The following is a 26,420-nucleotide window of genomic DNA, read 5'->3' as shown; positions in this document are numbered from 1 at the left end:
AAAGGCATATGTGGATGAATCTCAAGAGTGGATTTGGTAGAGAGTCTAAATGCCTAGGAAAAAACTAAAAGAAAAAAAAATAGAAATTTTAGAAATATCAAGGTCATTAGGCAAAGCTCACTTTCTTTTTCAGGGAAAATAGACAAAAGAGAGCATGAGATGTAAGTAATACTCAAAAGAAAAAAATATTGACTCCCTTCGTAGTGACATTCACATAAACTGCTAGAAACAATTCATTCAAAATGTCAGCAGGACTACCTGCCTCCCCCACAATGCAAAGGATACATAAAACTCCCTGCAGAAGCACTGGAGCCTGTGACAAAATTCCTCTAACTTGTACTTCTGTGACTATTTTTCTTCCAGAGAGAAGAGAAAATATGAGGAAATGAAACTTTTGACAGTCTTTGTGATGTGCAGTAAGGTGGACGTATGTTTGCAAACTTCAAACCTGAGTGACTCTTTGCAGCACCTTTGCTGACAGCCTACATTAAACACATGTCTTGCATGGAGGCTCCTCTGGGGGCGGGCTTGGGCTGGGAGAGGGGGCAGGGGAGGAGAGAGGAGCATGCTTGCTGTCAAGGGAAATTAATGGTCTACTTTAAGGAGTCTTACAGACCATTATTTTTATCAAAACTACATAAGGAGCAGTTTCCTTAAGCCACAAAACTCATTTGGAAATTTATCTTTGTAATTAATTGACTTGGATATTAAAATTAACCCCAAGAAGGAAAACTGGACACAAATGTATTTAGGAGGCAATGACCTTAAGGCACACAGGAGCACAAATCCTGAACTCTGAACTGTGCATGGTCACCTAACATATCTGTCACCATTATCACTTTGACACAGAACTGTAGGATCCCACTCTCCATGAAAAACTTACATTGTGAATTCACTCACCAGATATTACTTAGAATCTAGTGTGTGCGGGACAGCAACAAGCTTCCAGGTATGCAAGGCCGACTGAAAATGCTCACTAGCACCTTCTTTATGAGTGAGAAACATCTGAGGACCATGAGAAAAGAGACTTAGAGAATAATTTTATGCCAGGTCTACAAGCGCATAGCACATGTGTCAAACACAAGGCCCGCGGGCCAAATCCGTCCCGCCAGGCCTTGCCATGTGGCCCGCACCGCGCTGTCATCACTGCACTCCGCTGCGTTTCCATCACAATGACAGTTTATGACTGTTTAGTAAACCATTAGGCCCACGATTTAGGCTGGATTTTAGATTTTGGCCCCTTCTCTGATTGAGTTCGACACCCCTAGCATAGAGGAAAGGGGAAGAGTACGAGGGGGGTCAGGTGTCCCAGCAAAGATGTTGCTGAGGGGTGAGTAGAAATTCATCAGGTAGACAAGGAAATGGCATCAGCTGAGAGAAAACACACTGGAGTAAGAGAGGCAGGACAGAGCACTAAGGTCTGTGGAATGTTAGAGTTTAGGATGATACAGGCTACAGGAAGCAGACAAAGAGATCATTCATTCAGTTCTAGAACTGACCCTGGCTCCTGGACCTTGGGACAGAGTTCCTGTTCAGTGATGATATGTTGAAAGTAACAGCTACAACTACTGAATGAGTGAGACAATGTATAGTGAGCCGAAAGGGGTTCAGGGCAGACTGTAGAGAACTTGTGCAGAGTGAGAAGGCAGAGAGTATAGAACTTAACAGGCCTGAGAAGAATGAGAGGCCAGAAATGGCTGTGACAGGAAAGTAGGAAGGAAAAGGTTGAAAGATAAAGCATAATCAGCTGTGAAAAGGATGACAAAATCAGGAGAGATAAGACTGGAAAATACTCTTGAGACTTGACAATCAGGTACTATATAGGTCAGTAGAGTGCAAAGCAAACTTTGGGGAAGTGGGGGAAATGAAGAGCACAGATTGAACAGCTGGGTAGGGAGAAAGAGGCTTCTCAGTAATGGGTGAAGGGAGTGATATGCAGAAGAGATTTTATGAAAGGAGAGAGGTGGAGTTGAGCATACATTTTGGTAGATCTCAGGGAAAGAGCCATTAGAAAGATAAAGACTGAAGACACTGGAGAGATTAGGTCTAAAAAACAGAAAAGAAACAAAAACAATATCCCAGAGGCGTGAAGAAAAATGGAATAAAAACTAGGGGAGGAACAGCTCCCAGAAAAGGAAGGGACACACACGCAGAGAAATGTGCCTCTGCACCAATAAAATTTTAAGGCTAAAGAAGGAAAACTGAGGGAATTCAGCACTGGAGGGTAAGAGACTTCTTTGTAATAGATTTTCTTTAGTTCTCAGATTATGGGACAACCTAATTAGAAATGTTTCCACAAAAGCCAGGACAATGTCTGGCTCACAGTACCTCCTGGATAAATATTTATTGGGAGGAGAGACTGAAAAATAATGAACAGAAAGATATGACTATATGAAAGAATCCCCCCCCCCCCCAATTCAGTTTACTTTCAGCATAGTCCAGTCCTGTTGGATGTAAGTTGCAGCGTGAAAAATCAATACGTCAATCAAAACCCCCCAAAAAAGTCAAGAATCAAGGCTTAAGAAGCAAAAGGACTCCCACATTTCAGAGATGATTGTGATTCCTCTTTTCCTCGGTGAGATCTTCTTTTCAATTTTCCTGAAAGCTTCCAAATAAGAAAGGACTGCAGATCCATTCGGGTGCCTTTCTGAGCGCTGATGCACCTCTATCAAACCTGCTCAGAATTTCTCATTCCATTTGAAAGAATGGACTTAGAGGCCCCTTTTCATACAATGTTCTTTTCTTTTCTTACTTCCCACTTACATTTTAACAAAATAACATATGCAAACAGATACTGAAGGCTTTGCTGCTGCAGCTGCCCTGAGCACACTGGGCAGAGGGAGGGAATGGCCTACCCGGAGGGAGGGCACTGCTGCTCAGGGATCCAACAGCCACCAGGAAGGTGCAGGTGGGTTAAAACCCAGAAAGCAAAGTGGCAACGAGAAATGTGAGTGCACAGAATTGTGTTCTGTTAGTCAAGCAGATAAAGTGAAGACAGTGTCCAAATATAATAAACAATAGACTCAAGATAAAGCGGTTAAAGACACATTTTAAAATGTGAGGATTAAAAGCAAAATTCCAAAGATCTATTAAAATATTTAATACTCATCAAGTTTGTGTTGTGCGTTTACAATAAGCCCACCCACTTACCGATGATTCCTTTGCTCATTTACTCCAAGCATGCTTCACTGACTGCCCATTATGCACCACAGCCTTGCGAGTCTCAGCCAGGGCCTACTCACTGCAGTGCTGTGAGGGCCTCCCCAGCAGCCCAAGCCTGCTCACTGTTCCCTGCGATAGTCTTACATCCCATGGACCCCTGATTAAACCCTCATGTCACACTTCTCCCTCCTTCTTGACTGAATTTTGTTGTTCCTAAACACAAGCCTACATATTGAAGTTTGCCTAAGAATGTTGCTTTAAAGTTGCAAACAATCTCTCTTTGAAAAGTATGGTTCTTAATTTTGAGGTCATAGTTTTACTTTTTCTAGTGTTGAAATTCCTTCTCTTCAATACAACTGGCAATCTATGTTAGTTGCCAGTTATTTTTTCTTTGATTGATTCAGAATCCCTGAGTCTGGGAAACATAGACTCAACTTCTTTTAGCTAGCCCGACTTTTACTTCCAAGACTGTAGAGCACGGTCTATATTTATCATGTGGACAATCTGGTCCTGGGCACTCTGGTGCCTTACCTTGCTGGAACAAGTCTCAGGCCCCCAAGACCTCTTACCTGTCTAAGAGGCTCTTTAGCCCTGAGAAGGAAACCCCTATTTGTAACAAACTGCTGTTTGGAATTTTCTGCTGTTCTTCTTAGATAAAATGTTGCTTTCTAGCCTGCTTTAGCCTGTTTGAAGAATGAAGATAAATTTAGCTGTATGACCTTGTAGGCCTCAGACTAGATATGCCCATAATTTCAATGCCATGCCAGGTGCATTTTTTAATTGGATAGAACTGTATTGTTTTCAAGGCCAGCATCGAGATAACCACTAAGTGCACATAGGGCTGGCTCTTTAATGAAAAGGGAAGTTCTGCTTGTAGCCTTGCTTAGAATTTGAATTCATTTTCCCTAAGCCCATGGCACAATGAATAAAGTGGGTGTCTCCAAACTCTCCTCCTGCATTGTTTGATTGTTCAGGATCTCTGTAACAGCCCCACAAGATAGGAAATAAAAATTTTCTTAAAAAGTTGTTTTGAAGAGGTTTCAATTTTAAGCAGTTTTAGGACCATAAATCCTAAAAAAAATCTCATTTATTAAAAAATAATAATTGACTACTGTTTTTATAACTATAAATTTCAGTGACATCTGATACAATGATTAACATAAAGAAACCAAGTACTGTTGCTATTCCCAATAGAGTAGATGACTAACACAGACACAGTGTCCTACGAAAGAAACCAAGCTCCAAACAGGAGCTTTTTGTTTGATTTCATTCATCTGAAGTCCCATCACAGGCAAAGCCAGTCTCTCTACAATGAGGAAATCAGGAGAATAGCTACCTCCTAGAAGAGGGTATTGACTATAATATAAGAAAGGTTTCGGGGGCCCTGAAGATGACCTATATTAGTGTTCCATATTTTGATCTGGGTTATGGTTATACTTGTGTAAACATTCATACAAATTATTAATTGCTTATCAGTATTTGTGCATATTAATGTATGTTACAGCACAATAAAAATGACAAGAAACAGAATAGCTTGTAAAATATTTACAGATTCTGAATTCACAGAATCTAATTAAGATACCTCCATATTCGTTCACTAAAAAGTGATACCCTAGAAACTTCTGGCATTTCACTTTGTTCTTCTTCCTATGCTCAAATACTTTCTCATCTACCTACAATGTGGTAGCTTCCAGTAATAGGCTGTAAAGAACGCTGAACTTAACCAAAGTAATCTGCAAATAATTCCTATTTTTCCATTGAAGACTATTTGAGGACATCAAAAACTCCAATATCTGTTTCATTTGCAAAAGAACAGACCCAGCATTTCCAAGTGAAAAACCACTATTCTTACAAAAAATTGAAATTAAGGTTATTAAAAACTAAATCGTCTTCTATGATACTTCCACCTCTATTCTTTATATTTGTCTGTTCTTGCTTATCTTGCATGAATCAAAGAACTTGCCTTTTTCTTATTGAGTAACACAATCTCAAAAAATAGTCTTGCTTAGTTTGAGGTTTATTTTTGTTTGTTCATTTGTTTTTGAGTATAAAAGAAAAAATAAAAAGCATTTCTTGACCATGAAATGGAAAACATTTCCATTTTGGTATGACATATAAAAAAAACACAGTAGGCAAAATTAATGATTCAATGTTCAAATGACCATTACTGAAAGTAAAAAAAAAAAAAAAAAAAAAAAAAAGCTTTAAATGACCAAGGATGAGCCCTGGGTATTAAGCAGAAGCCTTTATAAGAAAATATGCAAAGCACAAATAAGAAGACAAATTAATAGGGGTGAGAGTTTCTTTTCTGAGGGGCAAGGGGAACAGAAAATAATTTTGCAAATTATACAGAGAAACAAGGTATGGCCAACACTGGAAGGAATATATAAGTTATTAAAGGTAAAGACCATGTTTTTCCTCTAGGTATTCCTATGACATTTTTTATACCAAATTACATTATCAATTCAGGTTTCAAAATCAGATGTAAATGGGCCTGTGGCTGAACATAAACACATTTCATTGAATGCTGAATAAGCATATTTTGGTTATTGCATCCAAGGCAAATGCATGCACAGAATGCATAAAAAGCAGCACAAGTTATGTACACATTTTGCACTGAAAAGACTCTTTTATATATTTTATATGTAAGCTTCCAACAATGTTCATTACTAATTATAAAATATAACTGATAATAAGAAAACCTACATCCAAAATGTCTACTTAAACAAGGTCAAAATCATAGCAGCAGTCACGATGACTACAGGTTTATCTGAGAACATGGTTTTAGTTCCACATTAACTTTTACAGCAGAAGAAAGCCAATTTTCATGTTGCCTGAAGAGTCACTGAGTTAACCTAAACTCATCATGGACCAGTTACGGGCACAGGAAAAACAAACAGAAAAATATATAAATAGGAGCAGAGAAGGAAAAACGAAAGAGGACAGAAGGAAAGCCTGTAACAACTGCTCTTGATACAGCAAAACACAAGTTTCCCTCTTAACCTTGTGTTGGAAAACAGAAAGTCAAAGCTGAAATAATGCAGAAGTCAACTATGACTCCTTAATCCTGCCAATGAGCATCAGCATTTAACTGGTATGAAAAAGTAACCCAAATGCACAATGAAAGAAACCTTTCTGTCCAGAGCTCCGACTACACAGTATATTAGAATGACTTACAATCGCAGATTTAAAGAATGTAGACCTGACCACAGAGCATGGAGTTCACTGCATCCCAAATTCACTTCTGTGTCAGCATCTCCAGGGGACTGTCTTCCCAGGAAACTTATTGTCTCTGAATTGCCACATTCATTAGAGAATTATCAGTATGCAGAGTCACATTTCTTTAACATCCAACCAATGTTGGAGTTCTAATCCATATTTATGCAACAACAAGATACTAAACTGCTTTATCTCTTGTGATATACACTTATTTGAAAATAGGGATCAACTCTTCTGTTTTTCACTAACAGTTTTCGTTCTCCCGACTGGTTCTCATAAGAAATGGCCTGTACTCCCTGTACTCTCCTCTAACTAGACTGACATTGTTGTTGAGATGTGGTTTGATATTTGTGCTGATTGGCTTTCCTTTTTTTTTTTTTTTAAATTGCCAGGAAGTTGCAATCAGAATTCAGCCATATAGTGCACATATTTTTAAAATATGTAAGAAAAAGAAAGGTCTAAAAAAATTATAATCTCTAAAAGTTAGTTTGAAGATTAAATGCATTTAACAGCTGTAATATAAATTCCAAAGTGGTTATTCAAATGAGGGGTTTGAAATCTAAATATACCACCATTCAAGTGCTTCATAGGCCTTCACCGGTCAGACAATCTGAAAACAGCAATATTTTTCATAATTCTGAGGACAGGACAAAAACCGCTGTTTCATAAAAATTCAATAGGGAAGCCACGTTTCCTCTCATGCATGAATAATGTATGATCTCCAATGTTATTTGCTAGACTATCTAATCACCAGCATCTTTCAAAATGTCCAGCTTAGCTTTAGCTCATTAAGGACAAACATGTATCTGTATAAAAATATACCTGTGAAGAGTCGTAATAATATTCCTCCAAACACCAATGCACACATCACACTGACATGTGGGGATACATTTTGTGCATTCTCAATGATAAAAATATTGGGAAAAGAAATACAAAGAAGTTATTTCAGCTTGTGACATTCATACTTACTCTAAATAATCAAACTTAATTCCCTCTTTCAAAACAAACCACATACACACCCCACAAACACACAAACACATATACATTCAAAAACTGACCCAGGAGCTATTGCATATTTTTTAAATAAAAGTGAAAAATCTAATGGAAATAGAACAAGTGGCTAAATAAGAAAGCTTTTAAAGCAAGGTTTCTTCTATTAGAAAAGATTTTAGGAAGGGTGTCCCACTAATCATGAAAAAAATGATAAGGCAAAAGTTACTCTATTCATCCATAAACTTTTAATGTAGTAATAAGAGAAAGAAAAGGCAAAAAACATCTACAGTTCTAATAAGTTGCCTCATATTTAAAAAATGTATGTTTTTATTAATTTTTAGACAGAGGAAAAGAAAGGGAGAGAGAGATAGAAACATAAATGAGAGAAGAACATCATCTATTGGCTGCCTCCTACAGCGCCCCTACCCAGGTATGTGCCCTGACTGAGAATAGAACTGGGTGGACACTCAACCAAAAGCCACACCAGCCAGACAGTGTGTTTAGTCAAATGATAAAAGTCATAATTTTGGATCAGTACCATAAAAAAGTAAATTTCTAAATTCACCTTTATATTTCTATATTTTATCCTATAACACATTTCTAGTTATGACAGGGGTAAAATATATGAAAAAAAATGTAATATCCCATTTTAGATATGAAAAGAAAGACTGACCTATTTCAATATCACTACTAAGGAAAAATAATTTTATATTATATTTTTATTCATATCTAATGAAAACAACATTCACTGCAAATCAACAAATATTTTGCTAAGCAATCCGATAAATTGCCCATTTACTCCTTTAAACAAATGTTGGTGTACCCCATTTGTGTAGGAGATGCATCTGAATCCCTATCCTCCCTGCCCTGTGGAAATAATGTTAGGAAACAACTTGAGAAAGGACAGACTCAAAGAGCAGAAATCCAGGATGTTACAGGAACTCAAATTTGGAGTTTTGAAGACCTAAAATGGCGTTACCAAATTTACTCATTTATTAGCATGAGTTAGTGCCAGAAAAAGTTGAAAAGACCTCTTGTGTTAGACCCACTTTAGACCAATATATACAATTCATATATAGTTGCAGAGTTTTTTATAAAAAACTGTGAAGATCTGTTGGTAAAGCTTGTTACAAAACAGATAAACAAGCAAAACAGGCCTTCTTCTGCAGAGCAGCCAGTCAACCCATCCTACTCTTTATAAGAAAACAGTACTTTGCAGTTCAGCCACAACTATTCTTTGCGAACTCCCATATACCTGGGATGTCCCACAGAAGAAATAAGTCCTTCATAATATCTTGAAAGGCTAATGGCATTGTAATATTTGCTCCATATCTCTGGATAATACCTCAAAGTGGGCTATATATATCAAAGACTTCTTTTCCATTTCAGTACACATCATTGTTAAGAGGGACAAAGGATTGTCACTATGTTAATTGGAGAAGTGCTAATAAGGTCACCATTAAAAACAGGGCTTCCTAAGTGTTTCAAAACCAGCAAGCTAAAGCCTGACAGCCATTACATGAGGCTCTCTGGGTCTTCAGAGTGACTGAAAGTTTCAGATCTAGTTCCCCAAATTTTTTACAGTCTAAATATAATGCCATCCTCTTTTAAACAAAAAGGAGAAATTTTTGCCTTGACAACCCTGTGTACAAGCTCCCTGCTTATAGGCCCTGGCCTGCACTCCAGCACCACACCCTCCCACCCCCATCTCCGCTCCCCCATTCACACCATTCTATTCACTCTTCCTTGAGAGTATTCATCTTCTTCCAATCCAATGTCATTTCTCAGAAAGGCCTTCCTAGCTCACCCTCTATAAAACTGTGTCCCTACCACCACCACCAGTCATTACCAAATTCCTATATTCTCGGTTGTTCTTCATAAACACTTCATAAACCTGGTAATGTTCCCCAAGTGGATTGGTTTACTTTTTCTTCTCTGACTTTTCTGCCAGACTAAATCGCATGCAGTCAGAGACTTGTCAATTGTTAGATGGAAAGTAAGTACTCAATAAATTTTGTTAAATGCATGAGGCAATAAATTTTTATTATTATGCTTAATAATAACAATGGATTTTATAAGCCTTTGATCTACCAGTACTGCCAATATGTCGAATTATAAATACAATAATGAATACAACAAAAATAAAAATGTTAATCACAATGGCCATGGAGTTTGGAATATCACTACTAGAAACATAACTATGTTACTGGCATAATCAATGCTAGAGCTTTTCATTCCTCACGTTTGGTTTCAGCCTTTTCCTGATCCCCTGACTTTAATTTCACAGCTATTCACAACCAGGCCATAAGAAACACTGAAACAGTACCCTATACTCCTGCTAACTGGCAGCTCCTGTATCTGTCAAGATTAACTTTTAGAAGTTACTCTTTATGAAGACAAATATAAATTGATTATGTGGTTACAATTACTTGTTCTTACAGTCGATTGCCTTGAGAAAGGCACACAGCCAGAGATACTGTCCATCACCAAAGCCCCAGGTGCAAAGAAAATTTCAACTCATTAACTGACCTAAATGCCAGCCTACTCCTTAATGACCAATAAATATTTCATTTTTGTTCTACCCAGGAAGACTTAATTGCTGTCTGATTTCAATGAAGTGTTGCTGATAACAGTGAAAAATGTTCACTGCCTACATATTCAATATTCAAGTTGTGTTCCACAGAGTAAGCCTCAGTGGCATTTTTACAACTTTAAATGGCACCGTCATCTACTATGTCTTCAGCCTTTTACCTCTGCCAAGTCACCCCAAGACTGCAAACATCTGTTCTTCAATTTGTCTCATAAGAAACACACTTCATATATGCAAAGTGCTCATTACCGGAAAGAGCCAAAATGCCTTTTAAGAGCTAGTTGAAGCAATAAGCAAAAGAAAAAAATACATTGTCAGTTGAGCATTTAAATTTTAAAATGTTAAGCCTTTGGAGTTCCTAAATATAAGAAAAGCATTTCCCAATCACAGAATCACAAAACTCAAAAGGTGAAAAGAAAAATACAGACCAACCAACTCCTTTATTTTATATACATAAAAAGTTAAGACTCACAGTGATCTCAAAAACATCAAAAAATGAACTATAATCATCTCTACCTTACTCCCAGCCCAGTTTCAGCTGTCTATACTCTTACCATACAATACAGAAAATGCCTTTACATTGGAACAGTGGTCCCAGTGCTAAAGAAGTGACTAAATAAACCATTTACTAAATTAATGTCCACAGTGTGTTCTAAATGCAATACTTAATGTATTATCCACAGTAGATAATTAAGGTTAAAAGAGATCATAAGGGCAGGACCCTAATCCAATAGGGTTTATGTACTTAGAAGAAGAGGCCACGTGAGGACCTTCCTTGAAATGTATCCTTGGTCCTGACTTGTCCTAGCTCTAAACACTTGGAATTCCTGCCTCTCAAGCAATGATGGGGGGCATCAAATCCCAGCCTGCCTTTGATGATTCCACCTTTGAAACCAGAGCCTACAAGAGACAGTGACAGCAATACAGAGCAATGCAAATAGGACTTGGCTTTCATTTGTAACTGTCCTCACTAATTTGCCTTATTGGCCCAGAATACATGCATAGATGGATAGATCAGAAGACAGGGCAAGCATTAGATTGTATTCTGAATACTTCAGTTAGATGCTACAAGAATTTAAAATACATTTTGTTGTCAACCATTTTCTGCTATACAAAGAAATTGTACTAACAAATCTAAGACATGAAGATTCTTTGTTTTCAGATTTTTAGAAAATAAAGATTAATGATAATAAGAAGTAAATGAAAAAGCAAAGGGAAAAAGAAATTCTCACTCCTTCCCCCTCAAATAGCAGCCACAAAGTCATTATATATTAGTTGTGATTAAAAAGTGTTACACTATGTTAAACTATGGTTGATACCTCAATAAAATGTACTTCATTGGTGAAGGTTTAGATATATTTAGATCATGGTTAATAATTACCATAATATAATTATTCAAAATAATATTTTTAACAATCTAAATTCATGCCAGACCTAGACAAAAGAAGAAAAATATGCCATTCAAGTTTCAACATTAACATTTCTCCCTTTTGTTCTAAAATTCAAAGCCTAGAAAATAAATTCCATTTATCATAATGAATCTATCATTCCTCTTGCATGTTTTACAAGAAAGTTATAAAAATAACAAGGTCAATGGGAAAAAGGCACCAGTCCTATCATTTCCAAGGTCTATATTTTGGTTCAAGTATTTCAGAACCCATCCAGGTGTGGCTTAAAGTGTGTTTATTTCAATATGGTTTTGTTTGATTTTTCATTTAGACCCATGGTTGGCAAACTGGGGCTCGCCAGTCACAGGCAGCTCTTTGGTCCCTTGAGTGTGGCTCTTCCACAAAATACCACAGCCTGGGCGAGTCTATTTGGAAGAAGTGGCGTTAGAAGAAGTTTGGGTTTAAAAAATTTGGCTCTCAAAAGAAATTTCAGTCATTGTACTGTTGATATTTGGCTCCATGACTAATGGTTTGCCAACCACTGATTTAGACCCACAAGGAGAGAAATTGATCAGATGACCACTTACTGTCCAAAGCTTAAAGGCTTAATTGCTCACAGTGCCTTTTTAGACCAAGACTGAAGCAAGGATACTACTATACTTCATCTTTCTAAACCTTCACGCTCTAAGATAATTTTCTGGTTTATGAACCAAAAAGAGAAAATGGTATGGAAAAGCATTAAAGAAACAAATCAAGGGGTCAGCAGGGCTAATGAGGAGTGAGCAAACAGGAAGTCAGTATATTTGCCTCCAACAGCGTGTACATTTCCTGGTGATGGGCCAGCATTAGTTGAGAAGAATATAAGAACAAGTCTGCAAGATTACCAGATCTGAGGAGCCTGTGCAGTAAGTTTATGTGAGGTCAGTATAAACAAGTGCTGAGCATATATAAAACAGCATAATGGGAATCCACGGTGTGGTGTTCTCAGCAGGTGCTTCAGTTTTCTATACAGAAAACCTTCAGGCTGCAAGGCTGCAAAGAATGCACTGGCAGCTGAATAAAAATTATGAAAAGAAATGTTTCAATAAATAAAGTGTGGAAAAGCCACAGCCAAAGTTTCTAGAAGACAGAGAACAGTGTTGCTAGACACAGGAGAAGTGAAGGGAAGGAAAAATGAAGGCCCTGCTATACACGGGGTATGGAGTATGGTTTCTTCCTTCCTGGTGGAAAGTGTTTGAGATTCCTCACTGAAAGAGTTGAGGAAAACAATGACATCATGTTTGAACAGTGCTGGCTTGTGATAAAAGTCAATTAGTGATGAGTTCCTTCTGAACTTATTTTTAATATGGAGTTATAAAGACTCATTATTACAATCAATGAGAAAAAGTGGAAAATTGGGATGGAAATAAAATTAGTCACTCCACTCAAGAAGAAACACATCTGGATGGGACTGCTTGGTGACAGAATGTGATCGCTCAATAATGTCAAGCTGTTTGCAGAGGCTGTCCCAATTTACATTGTGGGTATAAGAGAACCCACTGATCAACCTCCTCTCCAATAATTGGTGTTTGCAGCTTTTTAATTTTTTGCCACCTACGCAGCCATCAAGTGAGCAGGCAAAAATTCCATCTTATGTTTCTGTCTCCTCAGAACCTGGCATAGAATCAGAGTTCAAGAAATAATCAGTGAGTAAAAATGAAGTGATGGAACTTACATTTGAACGTTGGTAACTTGTTCTGGTTTTCTTTTTAAATTTTAAAATTATGCTTTTTCCTAACTTTCCATTCTTCTACACTGCCTCTCCCACTATGTTACATCTTCTTTTAAATCATAAGTTGCTAAATCACATTCACTTTAGCACAAAACAAACAAACAAAAACAAAAAAAACAAACAAGGAGCCAAAGGATGAAAAGTATATCTATACATATTTAAACAAGCAAGCCCATAACAATAAGTATATCTATACATATTTAAACAAGACCCCAGATCTAACTTAGAGAAAACATACATTACAGGCATTCAATAAACATCGCATTTATTGACCATAAATACAATAAATGAATGACTACAAAAGAAATGGGAAATTTTCAAATGATAATAGTAAAAATAAAGTATACTAGTATGACAATGCACTCTGATTCTTCTCATTACTGAAAGTAAACTTTCAAACTTTAGAAGAAATAATAAATCTAATAATCAGCAAGTGCTGAAGCATAAAAACTAAAACAAACAAACAAACAAATAAATAAATACTAAAAGATTTTAGTCATTTGAAGTTCCATAAGCTCATCAGGAGTTATCAGCTAAAACTCTATAATAGTCTGAGAAGATAGGTTGCACTTTGAGTCAAAGGCTAATTTAAAGTCTATGATGATCACCTTCTTGGGAAAGAGTTGATTTACCTTGCAGACCACATAATATTAAGAGTTACACAGAAAATAAATGCATGATAAACTATTGTAATCATGCAACAAAACTTTCTCCAGTTGTAATCAATAATGAAAATCTAATGCTGGCCTTTGTGGCTCAGTAGAACATCTAACTGCCCATTGAAGGGTCTTGGGTTTGATTTCTGACCAAGGGCACATACCTGAAATGCAGGTCAGATCCCTGCCCCAGGTTGGGCATATGTGGGAGACAACCAATTGATGTGTCCCAGATGATGTATCTCTCCTCCTCCCCCTTCTCCCCCTTTCTACTCTCTCTAAAAAATCAATGGAAAAAATATCTTCACTCCTCAGGTGAGGATTGAAAATAAAAATAAAAATTAAAAAATAATAATACAATTCTGAATGAATGTAGAGACCAAACAAGTTAGTAAACCTAATAGGAATATTCTCAAGCCTCAAAACAACTCTTCAGTAAAGCAGGCACAAATAACACTAAACAATAATTGTCAAGAACTATAATGCATTAAGTTCTATCAGTATTTTACCCAAATTGCATTTTATTAAGTGGGAAATGGTAAGTTTTTTTTCCATTCAACTAACTTCACATTGAAACAGGAAAAATGTTTCTGGGGAAAAAGCTCTTAAAAAGTGGCTATTATAAACACTGCCAAAAACTTCCAGAGTGTTTGTTTCTTTTGTACTTAGGGACAAATGTAAGCATGAGGATTCCATTTACCAAGCCATGCAGAACTCTGCAGTCAATTATGGCGTTCAATCTAGGTTAGAAGATGCCTATACTGATTTAGGTAATTTCCCATTTTCCTAACAATTAGCAACATTAACTAAGTAGAAATCAATTGTAATTGGAGAAGAGAGTGAATACTAAATTAATTACTAAAGTTAGTCGATATATGAGAGAACTGTTACTTAATCCAGAAATTCTATATCCTTTAATTTATCTATTTCATAGGTATATAAAATCAACTACATTTAGAGGAATAGTCTTAATTCTCTTAATTCAGTCATTATTAAATTACATGAATTTACTCAAATGTTTGCTAAACCAATTTTTCAAAGGTTAATAACATTTCTTTTAAAATCTTTTATTTTTAGCCGAAACTGGTTTGGCTCAGTGGATAGAGCGTCAGTCTGTGGACTGAAAGGTCCCAGGTTTAATTCCAGTCAAGGGCATGTACATTGGTTGCGGGCACATCCCCAGTGGGGGGGGGGTGCAGGAGGCAGCTGGTCGATGTTTCTTTCTCATCGATGTTTCTAGCTCTCTATCCCTCTCTCTTCCTCTCTGTAAAAAAATAAATAAAATATATATTTAAAAAAAAAATTTTAATAAAAACTTTTATTTTTTATTGTGCAAAAGTGGGGCTTTTTATTGTTATTGTTGTTGAATTTATTTATTTGTGCTTTTTGCATTTAAACCTAAATGGGTAAAGTATTCTGGTACAATTTTTAAAAACTGGTTAAAAGATTAGAATTAAATGAATTCTAATGATATCAATTTAGTAATTCTTGGCTAATGAGTTGGTAGGATAATTCCAGTAATAACGTACTTATGTGTTGAAAAAGTACATATAGTATTATCTCTGACCAATTCAGTAGCACCTGTTTAACCATTAATCCAAATGCCTCAAATATTATAGAAGTTACCTAATAAAGTTAACATGATGGTATCTAACTTTTAATTAATTCAAGAGTTTCTTATTCATTGTATGAAAATATAGCAAAAATATACACTGGTTATTACCAAAAAAAACATACAACTAATATTACATTAGATATTATATTAGTCCCAAAAGTTCTCTTTTTTTATTGTAGCCAAAACTCATAATTTACATCTTAATGTCTTTCAGGGATGCAGTACAGTAAGTGTTAACTATATGCACATTGTTGTAAAAGATCTCAAGAACATTTTCGTCTTGCAAAACTGAAACTTTAGATCCATTGAACAAACTTCCTTCCCTCATCCCAAAAAGCACCCTTTTAATGGCACTTAGGGCTTAATTTTTTTTTTTTTAAATAGAACTATCATGGATTCTTATTTTCTTACATCATAGTATCACAATAATCTGAGCAATGTAATAGTCACCATCAAGTTTTCCTTCTACATATAAAAATCATGTATTTAACTGATATAATATCTTTAGTTTTATAAATCATATTTGTTCAGAGACCTGCCAATTCTCAAAGGAAGTCTAAGTAATTAGTGTAAATTAATGAGACAGATCACTGGTCTGCAATTTTTTGTTGTCAAGAGCTGAAGCCTAAGTATTTCAGGCTTTATGGGCCATATGGGTTCTGCTGCAAATATTCACGGCTGCATTTGTAGCACAAAAACAGCAATGGGCAATATATAAATGAATGAGCATGACCATGTGTCAATAAAAATGTATTTATAAAAACACATGGCAGGTTAGCCCTCTCCCATGGGCCCTAGTTTGCCAATCTCTGAAATACATAAGGAGAGGAAGGAAAAGATGGAGGAAGGGAGAAGAGCAGGGACAGGGAGTAGGAGAGAAAGTCTAAAGTATTTATGAAGTATTACTCCTGAGAACAGGCAGCTACTTAGTGGGGTTGACATTATTTATTCTATTGACCACTTTGATAGTGAGGCCTTAAGAAATGGATCAAGTTTTCTTTTTTATGATGTTTCAATGCTGACTGACCTATTAGTGTTCTGCACATCTGCATCAATAATGAAAGTATTGACCTTCAGTGTCTACGCAGGATTGGACTTACCTTAGCAGCGGATGGAATATGACGGTAATATTTCTGGCTCCAGGTTTGCAGACAAATTTTGTTCCTCCACCTTCTATTAAATTGTCATCAGGACCCCCTTTCAGAAAAAAATTAAAAAAAAAATAGAGATATAGTTTTTTAGAAATATTATAAAGAAATAAACCAAGCATATCTAGATAAATGTTATGGGGGCATAAGAAGGACCATCTTTGAAAACAATTGCCTTCAATATCTACAATACAATTTGGAATGACTTGGTCTAGCCTTCCACATTAAATAAACTATGAATGAGCATTTTCATGGGAGCACAGTGGGAATAAAGAGTATATTTCAAGAAAAGTGCAAGGGTATAGCTCTTGTTCTCTAACCACCAGTATCTAGCTTGGACAGTACAGCGCAGGAAACTTTCAAGGGAAGAGAACGACCATTCAAAGTTGTCCAGGGCAGTAAAGGTTGGAGCAAAGACCCAAATGAACTCAACTGTCTGTATTTCATCAAATCTAAGATCCCATTGATTGAAAGATCTGCTATTATTTTAGTTTAACAGTAAGTAAACTACAGAATGCTTCCTTATCACTTAGGATCTTTATTTTTCTTACTGAAAAGTTCCTTTTAAAATAGGTGGATGTTTACCATAAGTCTCACATACAAATGAAATAAGGAGATATAAGAAAAATAAACTGGTTGAGAAATTCCTAAAACTATGGAATACTCCAAGTCCAGCTCTTCTGAATAACCCAGGGTTGTGACTACCTTTGTTTTCTAAAGATTGTCAGCAAGTGAGTATCTTAGAGGAGTGTTTCCAGTACTTTATTTCAAGCTGCTCATTGATATCCACTCAGCCAGGTTTAATATATTGATATGTTCTTGATGCCATCAGAAGATCTAAAGAAAACATGTCCCTGTACTAAGGGAGACTCATATTCATTCCTCAAATGGTCCTTAAGAGGTTCATTATCTGAAATAGAGTCACAGTATGAGGAATAGTCACTCAATTCCCACACACTGAGGCAAAACAAGTCATTATGACTATCTTCAGCTGGACAGCCATTAAGATGCCATTGATTACAGATATATCCTGATCACACAGAGTTTAGGATGCAAAAACAATGTATATTTTACGGTGTTGGGAGAAATGCTCTCCTTCTACCCCCAATGCTCAGATTTCTTCCCATTAAAATAAAGCTTTATTAATGTAATCCCTGACCTCTCTCCATCTTTAACCCACTCCAGGGAAAGTGAACTAACTCCTCTGGTAAAATTGAGAAGAAAAAGCTGGGCATACTTGCTTCAGCAACCCCCCCTTATTCTGTTTTAGAAACCTAGTGACATATAACAGCCTAAGCCACTAGCTGACCTACTGGTAGCTATGACATGCATTAACTACCAGGGGGCAGATGCTCAACGCAGGAGCTCCGGAGGACAGCAACTTTGCAGAGTGCCCTCTAGCACTCAGGGGCTCCTTGGGAATGTCAGGCTGACAGTTTCAGCCTGATCTCCGCTGGGCAGGCAGAGGGACCCCACTGGTGCATGAATCTGTGCACCAGGTCTCTCGTAGATAATAAGTGTGGTCTTGCTAAATTTAGTAATAAAGCTTCTGCCTTGTCAGAGAAGGACGAGTGGTCCAGGACCCTCTGTAAGTGGGTGCGCAAGTCAGTTTAATTTTGCTGTTCATTTAGAACACTCTGGCCTATATCAATATAAAAGTAATTTTCATCTTTCATCTATCTTATGTTATTTCTGAAGAGTTTCAGGACTCTGACAGGAAAGATACATGCCACAAAATGGGCTTCTCAAAACCTTCACAATTTGCATTTACAATGTTTCCCTTATTTTTTCTAAATTAAACATTTTCTTTCTAATTATACTTCTTTGCATGATACCAAACACAGCTTAATCTCACCTGATCTATTATCTATCTTAATGGTCTCTGAGGCATCTTGGAAATTGACTGATAAAAACATGTGAAGCTTCAGAAATCCATAGCCCAGATCCTCAAGAGTTCCCAGGGGCACCAGAGTCTAGACAAATCCCACTTGGATTAGTTGTTTCCACCAACTAATCAGAGCAAGGTCTGTCTTAAGAAAAACAGAAAATACAATGGCATGTTCAGCGCTTAAGTCTAAAGCATGAGCTATTTTTTCTCATTAGAAAGAAATCCATCTTATTGTACTATCTTTGCTCAGTGATATGACTGTTCTGCTGAGTTAAAGGAAAGCATCAAGACCAGCACAAACATTGCTCCTTTATAAAAATCCTCCTCTGAGGTCCCTGGATAGTCACAGACAGAAAAAAAGAAGCAGTCAATAAGCCTCCTTTATCAACACTTCCCCTTCCAAGATCATAAAATCTAGACACAATTGAATCACCAAGGAAATGGGGGGAGGGGGAGCAGGTGTACAGAAGAAACCTGGTTATATTCTACACTCCAGGGACAACATAACTGACTATGTAATAAACAAATGCACACAAAAAATAATGCCTAAATCTACTAGATGTGAGTATATCTTTTTAAAGACTACATAATCTCCAAAGGCTTTTAAAAATTCTGATGTTCTGTGATTTTTGGTATTCAATAATTAAATACAGACCTAATTTACCCACCTCCAGTCATTTATTCTAAATACCTGTTAGCTATAGACACAGGATTACTGAAAGCTTGGGCAGAAATATGAAAGAAAAAAAAAAGAAAAAAAGGAAAGAGACTTTAAGCTGAAGAGCAATTCCACATACAAAAATTTTTTTGTTACTCCAGTCCTGCTATCAAGGGCCCGCTACACTGTATTCGCTGAGATGTCCTCCTTACAGACCACAAGTTTTAACCTCGCTTACTAAATTTCCAATAAACAGTACTGACCTAGGGAAAATATTCTTGAAAACAGAGCTTTCACAACCAAAGGTAAAGGCTGTGGCCAAAGACCATACAGCCTGTGAATCTCTGTGCTCTGAGATTTATTCTAGCCGGCTAGCAACTGGGCAAGCAACCAGGCCAGGCAGTCCTTAGATGCCTTCCAGAATCAAGGAGCTGCTGCCATGCACAGTCCCAGGGAGCACGTTGTTCAATTCTGAGAAGAGCACAGGATGGCCCAGAGCCTCTCCCTCCCGCCGTTCGTTACACTACAGTCTACCTGGGCTGGAGAGGCCAGGTGACAGGCACCAGAGAAAACTATTAATGATTATGGATGGCTGGGGAGAAGGGAGACGACAATAGCAGTACAAGGAGAAGAATTGCTCTGCAGAAAGGAGGGGCAGAAATGCCTCGGTCACATTTCCTGTTTCTGACAATGAGGACAGGGTGGCAAGAGGCACCCAACGACTGTGGAGATGACAGCCTCTTAGAGCTCGCAGTTAGTCCTTCATTTAGAACTCATTTCCTTAGACAGCCTCTTAGAGCTCGCAGTTAGTCCTTCATTTAGAACTCATTTCCTTATAGTTAATGAACTCCCAAACTTATCTACTAGGTGTACCAGTTCATAATGGGGATGTTTTTCAATAGATGGAGCTACACATATGTTGATATATATATGTGATTTGACATGTATGCTATTTTGTTGTATTGACAGCAAGCTTCAAAACTTCATGTCAAATTTGCTGAAAGTGTTAACATTATAGATATTTTTATGCTTAAAAATGTCGAATTTTGTGCCCCCTCCTTTCCCGTCCCCCCAGCCCCCAAAAAAGAGTATTTGCAGGAAGTTTTAATTCATTACTTTATTTTTAAGAAAAGTTATTATATTCTTCGGCATGCTTATGGTGAACATGCTCCGTTTCAAGATACTTGTGAACACTGGTTTAAATGCTTTAAAAGTGATTATTTCATTGTGAAAGGCAAAGAACATCCAGGTCAACTGAAAAAGTTTGAAGACTAACAATTATAAGCATTATTGGATAGATGCATGTCAAACTCAAAAACAAGTTTCAGAAAGATTAAATGTTGCTCAGTAAACAATCTCTGATCATTTACAAGCAAAAGGAAAGATTTTAAAAGGAGGAAAATGGGTGCCACATCAACTGAACAAAAGGCAAATGGAAAACTGAAAAGTAATCAATAAAAGTCTTTTTTTGCATTGAATTGTTACTAATGATGAAAAGTGGGTTTATTTTGAGAAACCCAAACATACAAAACCATGGGTTGACCCAGGTCAACTATCAACATCAACTGCAAGACCAAATCTCTTCGGAAAGAAGACAATGCTCTGGGTTTGGTGGGATCAGGAAGGTGTGGTGTATTATGAGCTTCTAAAACCAGATGAGCCGTAACCAGTTTGGCTCAGTGGATAGAGTGTTGGCCTGTGGACTGAAGGGTCCCAGGTTAGATTCTGGTCAAGGGCATGTACCTTGGTTGCAGGCACATCTGCAGTGGTGGGTGTGCAGAAGGCAGCTGATGTTTCTCTCTCATCCATGTTTCTAATTCTCTATCCCTCTCATTTCCTCTCTGAAAGAAAAAAAAAAAAATCAATAAAATATATCTTTAAAAAATAAAAATAAAATAAATAAAACCAGGTGAAATGTTTAATACTTATCATTACTGACAACAAATAATCAATTTAAACCATGCTTTGATTGTAAAATGACCAGAATGGGCCAGAAGACACAAAGTAATTTTGCTTCATGATGATGCACCATCATACACTTCAAAGTCAGTTAAAGATGCAGTAAAAGATCTTGCCAGGGAAGTATTAACCCACCCGCTATATTCACCAGACCTTGCTCCTTCAGATTACCACTTGTTCCGATTGGTAGCACATGCACTTTCTGATCAGCACTTCAAAACTTATGAAAAGTTTGGCTCAGTGGATAGAGCGTTGGCCTGCAGACTGAAGAAGAGTCTCAGGTTTGATTCTGGTCAAGGGCATGTACCTTGGTTTAGGGCACATCCCCAGTGGGAGGTGTGCAGGAGACAACTGATCGATTTTCCTCTCTTATTGATGTTTCTAACTCTCTATCCCTCTCCTTCCCTTCCTCTCTGAAAAAAAAAAAAATCAATAAAAAATATATATATATATTAAAAACATACGAAGAGGTGGAAAATTGGGTCTTTGGGTGGTTTGCCTCAAAACAAGAAAACTTCTATTGGAATGGTATCCACAAATTACCTGAAAGATGGGGAAACTGTAGCTAGCGATGGACATTACTTTGAATAAAGCACTTTTGATGTTTCTCTTGAAATTATCGTGTTCTCTTTTATTATAAAATCCGCCATTATTAACCTGTACACCTAGTATTCCTTGATTCTCCGAACTAGAATTTGATGTCATTTATAATAAATATAGTCATTTTAGCAGACAGAAATAAAAAACCAAAGCCATAGAAAAAAATGGACACAAATATTCTCACTGAGAAAACTATGGTACAGTGGGAACAATCAAAAAGATCTGTGCCAGACCCCACATCAGCTACTTACTACTGTAAGTGCAATAAAATTATTTAAATTCTCTGAGCCTCAGCTTTTCTGTTTATAAAATACAGATTGCAGTAAACTCTTTCAAAGACTTTGGTGATGTTTAAGAAAACATACTCAAGGGCATTCAGGACAGTATCTGACACTTAATACATCTCAAATTATTGGTGGTCTAATTTCCCCTTGAGAATTACCAAGCAGTCAAGGACTTACTGATCAGAAACACACACACACACACACACACACACACACACACACACCATCACTGGAACATACACTAAAATACAAAACCTCCAAATTTAAAAAATGTTAATCTTTCTACTATAGGAAACATTATTCAAGTCTGTACACAAACCTTTAATGAGCCAAAATTGTCTGCCTTATTTTGAGGGCAGTATTATTGTAGTAAAAAGCTTAGAAAACAGCAGAGAACACAGCACAATGGAATAAAATTAGTCTTTATCCACTCTTGCACTTTCAATTAAAAATTATCATTATTAAAAGTATTGGTGTTCCAGTGGTGAATGCTTGTGCCAAGCACTGAGATGAGAGCTAGAGAATGTGAGGTCCCTTCTGCCGAGCTGCAGAGGTGGCATGCCCCTGCTGGCCAGCAAGCGTTTATTATGGGCTCTCAATTGAACTTGGCCTTTCCATACAGAAAAGAACCACGGTGAAGGGGAATGTTTTTGCAGCACACACTTCGCTTCATAAATACTTTCTAAGGATTATGAACATGCATTCAGTTCAATAAATATGGAATTGCTGATTGCATCAATAAATATGGTCTTTAATTGGCCCTAAGAGTCAGCTGAATGGTCAAAGAATTCCCTGAATTCACAGCCCTCACCTTGCCAGAGGGGTTCTTAGATCAAGCTCTTTGGCAAGTGCCCATTTTTAAAACACAAATTATCATTACAATTTAAGGCTGTTGCTGCTGCTACTAGCTTTATAACAAGGGACTATATATGAGCTTGGGGGTTGGTACTAAATTTAGAAAAAAACAAAGGTAAAGTACTTTTTTTAACACTCAACTCACAATCAGTCAAGTCAAGGAAATCGGGATTGGTGAGGACATTCTATTGCTCATAAGTAAGGTGGTGTTGGGGGCGGGGGGGGGAGGGGGGGGAGGGAAATAGGGAGGGGGAATCCAGGCAACAAGCTCCTTCAAAGGATCATCTTGACTCAGCTTTCACCAAGTGTGTAACTATTGTTTTAGTATCTTTTCATTGATTTCAGGGAAGAAGAGAGAGGGAGAGGGAGACAGAAACTTCAATGATGAGAGAGAATCATTGATTGGCTGCCTCCTGCATTTCTCCAACTGAGAATCTAGCCTGCAACCCAATCATGTGTCCTGATCAGGAATTGAACCATAACCTCCTGGTTCATAAGTTGATGCTCAACCACCAAGCCCCTGGGGCCGGGCACCAAATGTGTAATTACTAACAATAAAGTTACTTTGTTAAAGGATGAAAATAGTTTCTGGAATGTAATGCATACTCAATAATTATTTGTTGAATGACTGTATAAACAAACAAAAAATGATAATGTCTCTGTTAGTCCAAGTGAATTCATAGCATAAAGGACTGAGGAATAAACAGCAGTTATGTTTTATATAAAGTATGTTTAATAAGGAATCCAATTTTCAATAAAGTCCTGAAAAAGCATGTTGATTAAGACATTATTTTAGAGAATCTCCCAAATAGAAACAAATGAGTTATCTACACCATTAGAAAAGTAAATGCCTCGCCTATATTTCATTGCCCAATTACACTTTATTTCTGGGTAGCTAGCTCTAATGTTGTACTGTAGATAACTAAGATGTGCCAAGTACTACACAGGATTGTTTAGAGAGAAGATCGTGAAGAAGAAAGCAGATTCATTTATTACTCATCTACTAGGAAACTGTTATTGTGCTAAACATTTTACATAAAATGTGTCACAACCTTAAAAATACCCCTGTAATACCCTTACCTATCACAGAGATGAAGAAATGGAGGCTCATTGAGGGTGTTGGGAGCAAAGTATCTTGATCAAGGTCATACACATGGTAGGTTCAGTATTCAATTTCTCCCCCCACCCCAACTATATATATTTAATGTCATTTTAGGTTCCCAAGAAACTTACAAGTAAAATAAAATGACATAAATGACAGGTGATACTGAAATTCTAAAATAGGAAAGAGTAAACCCTTTTTTTATGGTGATTTTAACAAAATGCATTTTCTATGGAATCAACACTAACTATAGCAGTTGGTTATGTAAATTCAGGCTTAATTAACTTAGTGGGATGGAGGAGTAAGGTGAGAGGTGATAAACTGAACTAATCTTTGAAAGGAGAGGGAGAAAAACTATTAAGGATTCCTTGACAATCATTTTATATTGCGGAGGGCACAGGTGAGATACAGTAACTGAAATTTATAGCAATGCCATCTAGCTGTAGAATATTCTAAAGCAGAAATAAGAGTGAAGAAGAAAGACTTTAAGAGCCAGTGTTAAGGATTTACCACCTAGAATTGGTGAAAACAAGGGATAAAAAGTGTTGAAGGTTCTAGTGAGAAAGAAATTAAAGTGATTAACCATAGATGGGTCAAAGCTTGGGAGAAAATAAATTAGGCTTGGAAAGGGTATGACTGAAGAAAATGATAGAAGCTGACACCTGGGGTCTCTATAAGATCAAAGAGTATTTATGGCTGGAATCAGAGAGAGAAAATATGAAGAAAATGGGAGGTTGCAGTTAGAGGGACAAACCTTGAATTATAGCCTTCTTTGTCTTTCCCTGTAGTTGCAACCACAGGCAGCCCTCCCCTGAATTAGAAATGGCATAGTGGCCAGGGGGCAGTAAGTTTGATGTTTCCTACTTAAAGAATTTGGGAGCAGGGTAAGACTGAGGAAAGAAGAAAGGAAGGAAGGGAGGGAGTGAAGGAGGAAGGAAGGAAGGGAGGGAGGAAGGAAAGAAGGAAGGAGAGAGGAGAATTTCTAAAGATTGCAGCCCAGAGGAAGAAGGGGTCATTCCTATGAGTACTCTCTAGAGGTGTAAGGAAGAGAAAGAGATGCAATCTATTGTAAATTAGGGACTGCCTAATGGTAAGCTACTGTGAGAAGGACAAATAGTGTGTGGTTTGAAGTATGAAGAACAATACAGTATATGTATGTGCAGTATCTTGTATCTGTTAGAAATTTGATTTGAGCAGACTGCTAGGAAGGACATACTTCACCTGAGTTTTGCTTCAAGTAAGACCCTTTCTCCCGGATTTCTGGTTAAAAGACCATGAAATATTTTTTTTACAAAGAAATGAAAATCATAATCTTTTGTTGCTCAAGAATTGAACATATTCTACCTCCTATTTACTAAGTGAATTTTATAATAATCTATTTGGAGTGGTCTCTTGATTTAAAAAAAACAAAACAGAAAAATCAGTTTCTTAATTATCTCCCTAACAATAACTTGTAAGGGGTCTTGGAGTACAGAATGACAAGGAGCAACCACAACAAAAATGAAGAAGCACATTTTAAGGTTAATAAGGGTTCATCCTGAACCACCAGTAAAATGTGTTCACTGGAGTCTTCCACGAGCAAGTAAAAAAAGGCTCCTAGTAACAGCACTGACTTTCTGCAACAGAGTCTGAAGTGGCGTGTTCTCTAGGAAGAGCAAATGTAAGACCTGAGCCAATTACCAATGAATCCAGTCACTGCGTGCATGTGTTTAAATGGTGATCCCAGAGGCATATTTTATAATAATCAAAGAATTGACCATCTTTGAGGAGCATTCCTATCCTGGTGACATTATCCTCCCACTTGCTTTGCTCTAAGGCTACATAAGGAAATGCATTGATTCTTTCTTTTCCTTCCACTCTGTAACTGACTCCCTAGTTTTAATTTTCTTGAATCTATTCAACATGCTTAGTGGCTAGTCAGATATATCCGGCTCAGAGATTCTCATATGAGTAAACTGGAGTCCCCTACCTTATGTATCACATGTCTGGTTTCTTTCACTTAGCATGTTTTCCAAGTTCATTCAGGTGGTAGCATAAATCAGATTTCATTTCTTTTTATGGTGAGGTAAGATTTCAAAGTATATATATATACCACATCTACTGATGAACATTTGGGTATTTCACACACTTTGGCTATTATAAACAATGCTACTATAAACATCCATGTACTAGTTTTGTATGGATGTATGTTTCCAGTTCTCTTCAGCACAGAACTAGAATTTGAATTGTTAGGCCATCTGATAAAACTATGTTTAACATTTTCCAGAGGCTGCACCCTAATGCTCACTGCTGTTGTTGTAAATAAGAAATCTGGGAAGGGGGTAGGGGTAGAGGGTTGAGTGACAGCACACAGAGGAAGTACGAGGTGGGGTAAAAGTAGATTTACAGCTGTTTGCATGGAAATATTATACAATTAATAAGTAAATAATACTAGGAGAATAAACAGTATTTCTTGTACTCACAACGATAAATCTACTTTTGCCCATGCTGTGTAGTTTGTTCTCCCTTTCCCACCAGCCCCAGGTCTCCCTC

General features: G+C 37.0%; 1 protein-coding gene across 2 annotated transcripts in view; it reads right to left on the bottom strand.

Moving 5' to 3' along the window:
* EXOC4 (exocyst complex component 4) overlaps positions 1–26,420 on the bottom strand; it is a 674,653-nt gene that overhangs the window by 359,379 nt on the left and 288,854 nt on the right. For both annotated transcript variants that reach the window (XM_036427305.2, XM_036427297.2), the window contains one exon: positions 16,495–16,591. In XM_036427305.2, coding sequence (XP_036283198.1) covers positions 16,495–16,591 — 97 coding nt within the window. The remainder of the gene's footprint in view (positions 1–16,494; positions 16,592–26,420) is intronic.

This window comes from Pipistrellus kuhlii, unplaced genomic scaffold, assembly GCF_014108245.1.
Source record: "Pipistrellus kuhlii isolate mPipKuh1 unplaced genomic scaffold, mPipKuh1.p scaffold_m20_p_10, whole genome shotgun sequence".
Taxonomy (NCBI): Eukaryota; Metazoa; Chordata; class Mammalia; order Chiroptera; family Vespertilionidae; genus Pipistrellus; species Pipistrellus kuhlii.
Note: the sequence above shows the minus strand (reverse complement) of the source record. Positions and strands in the feature narration are given on the sequence as shown.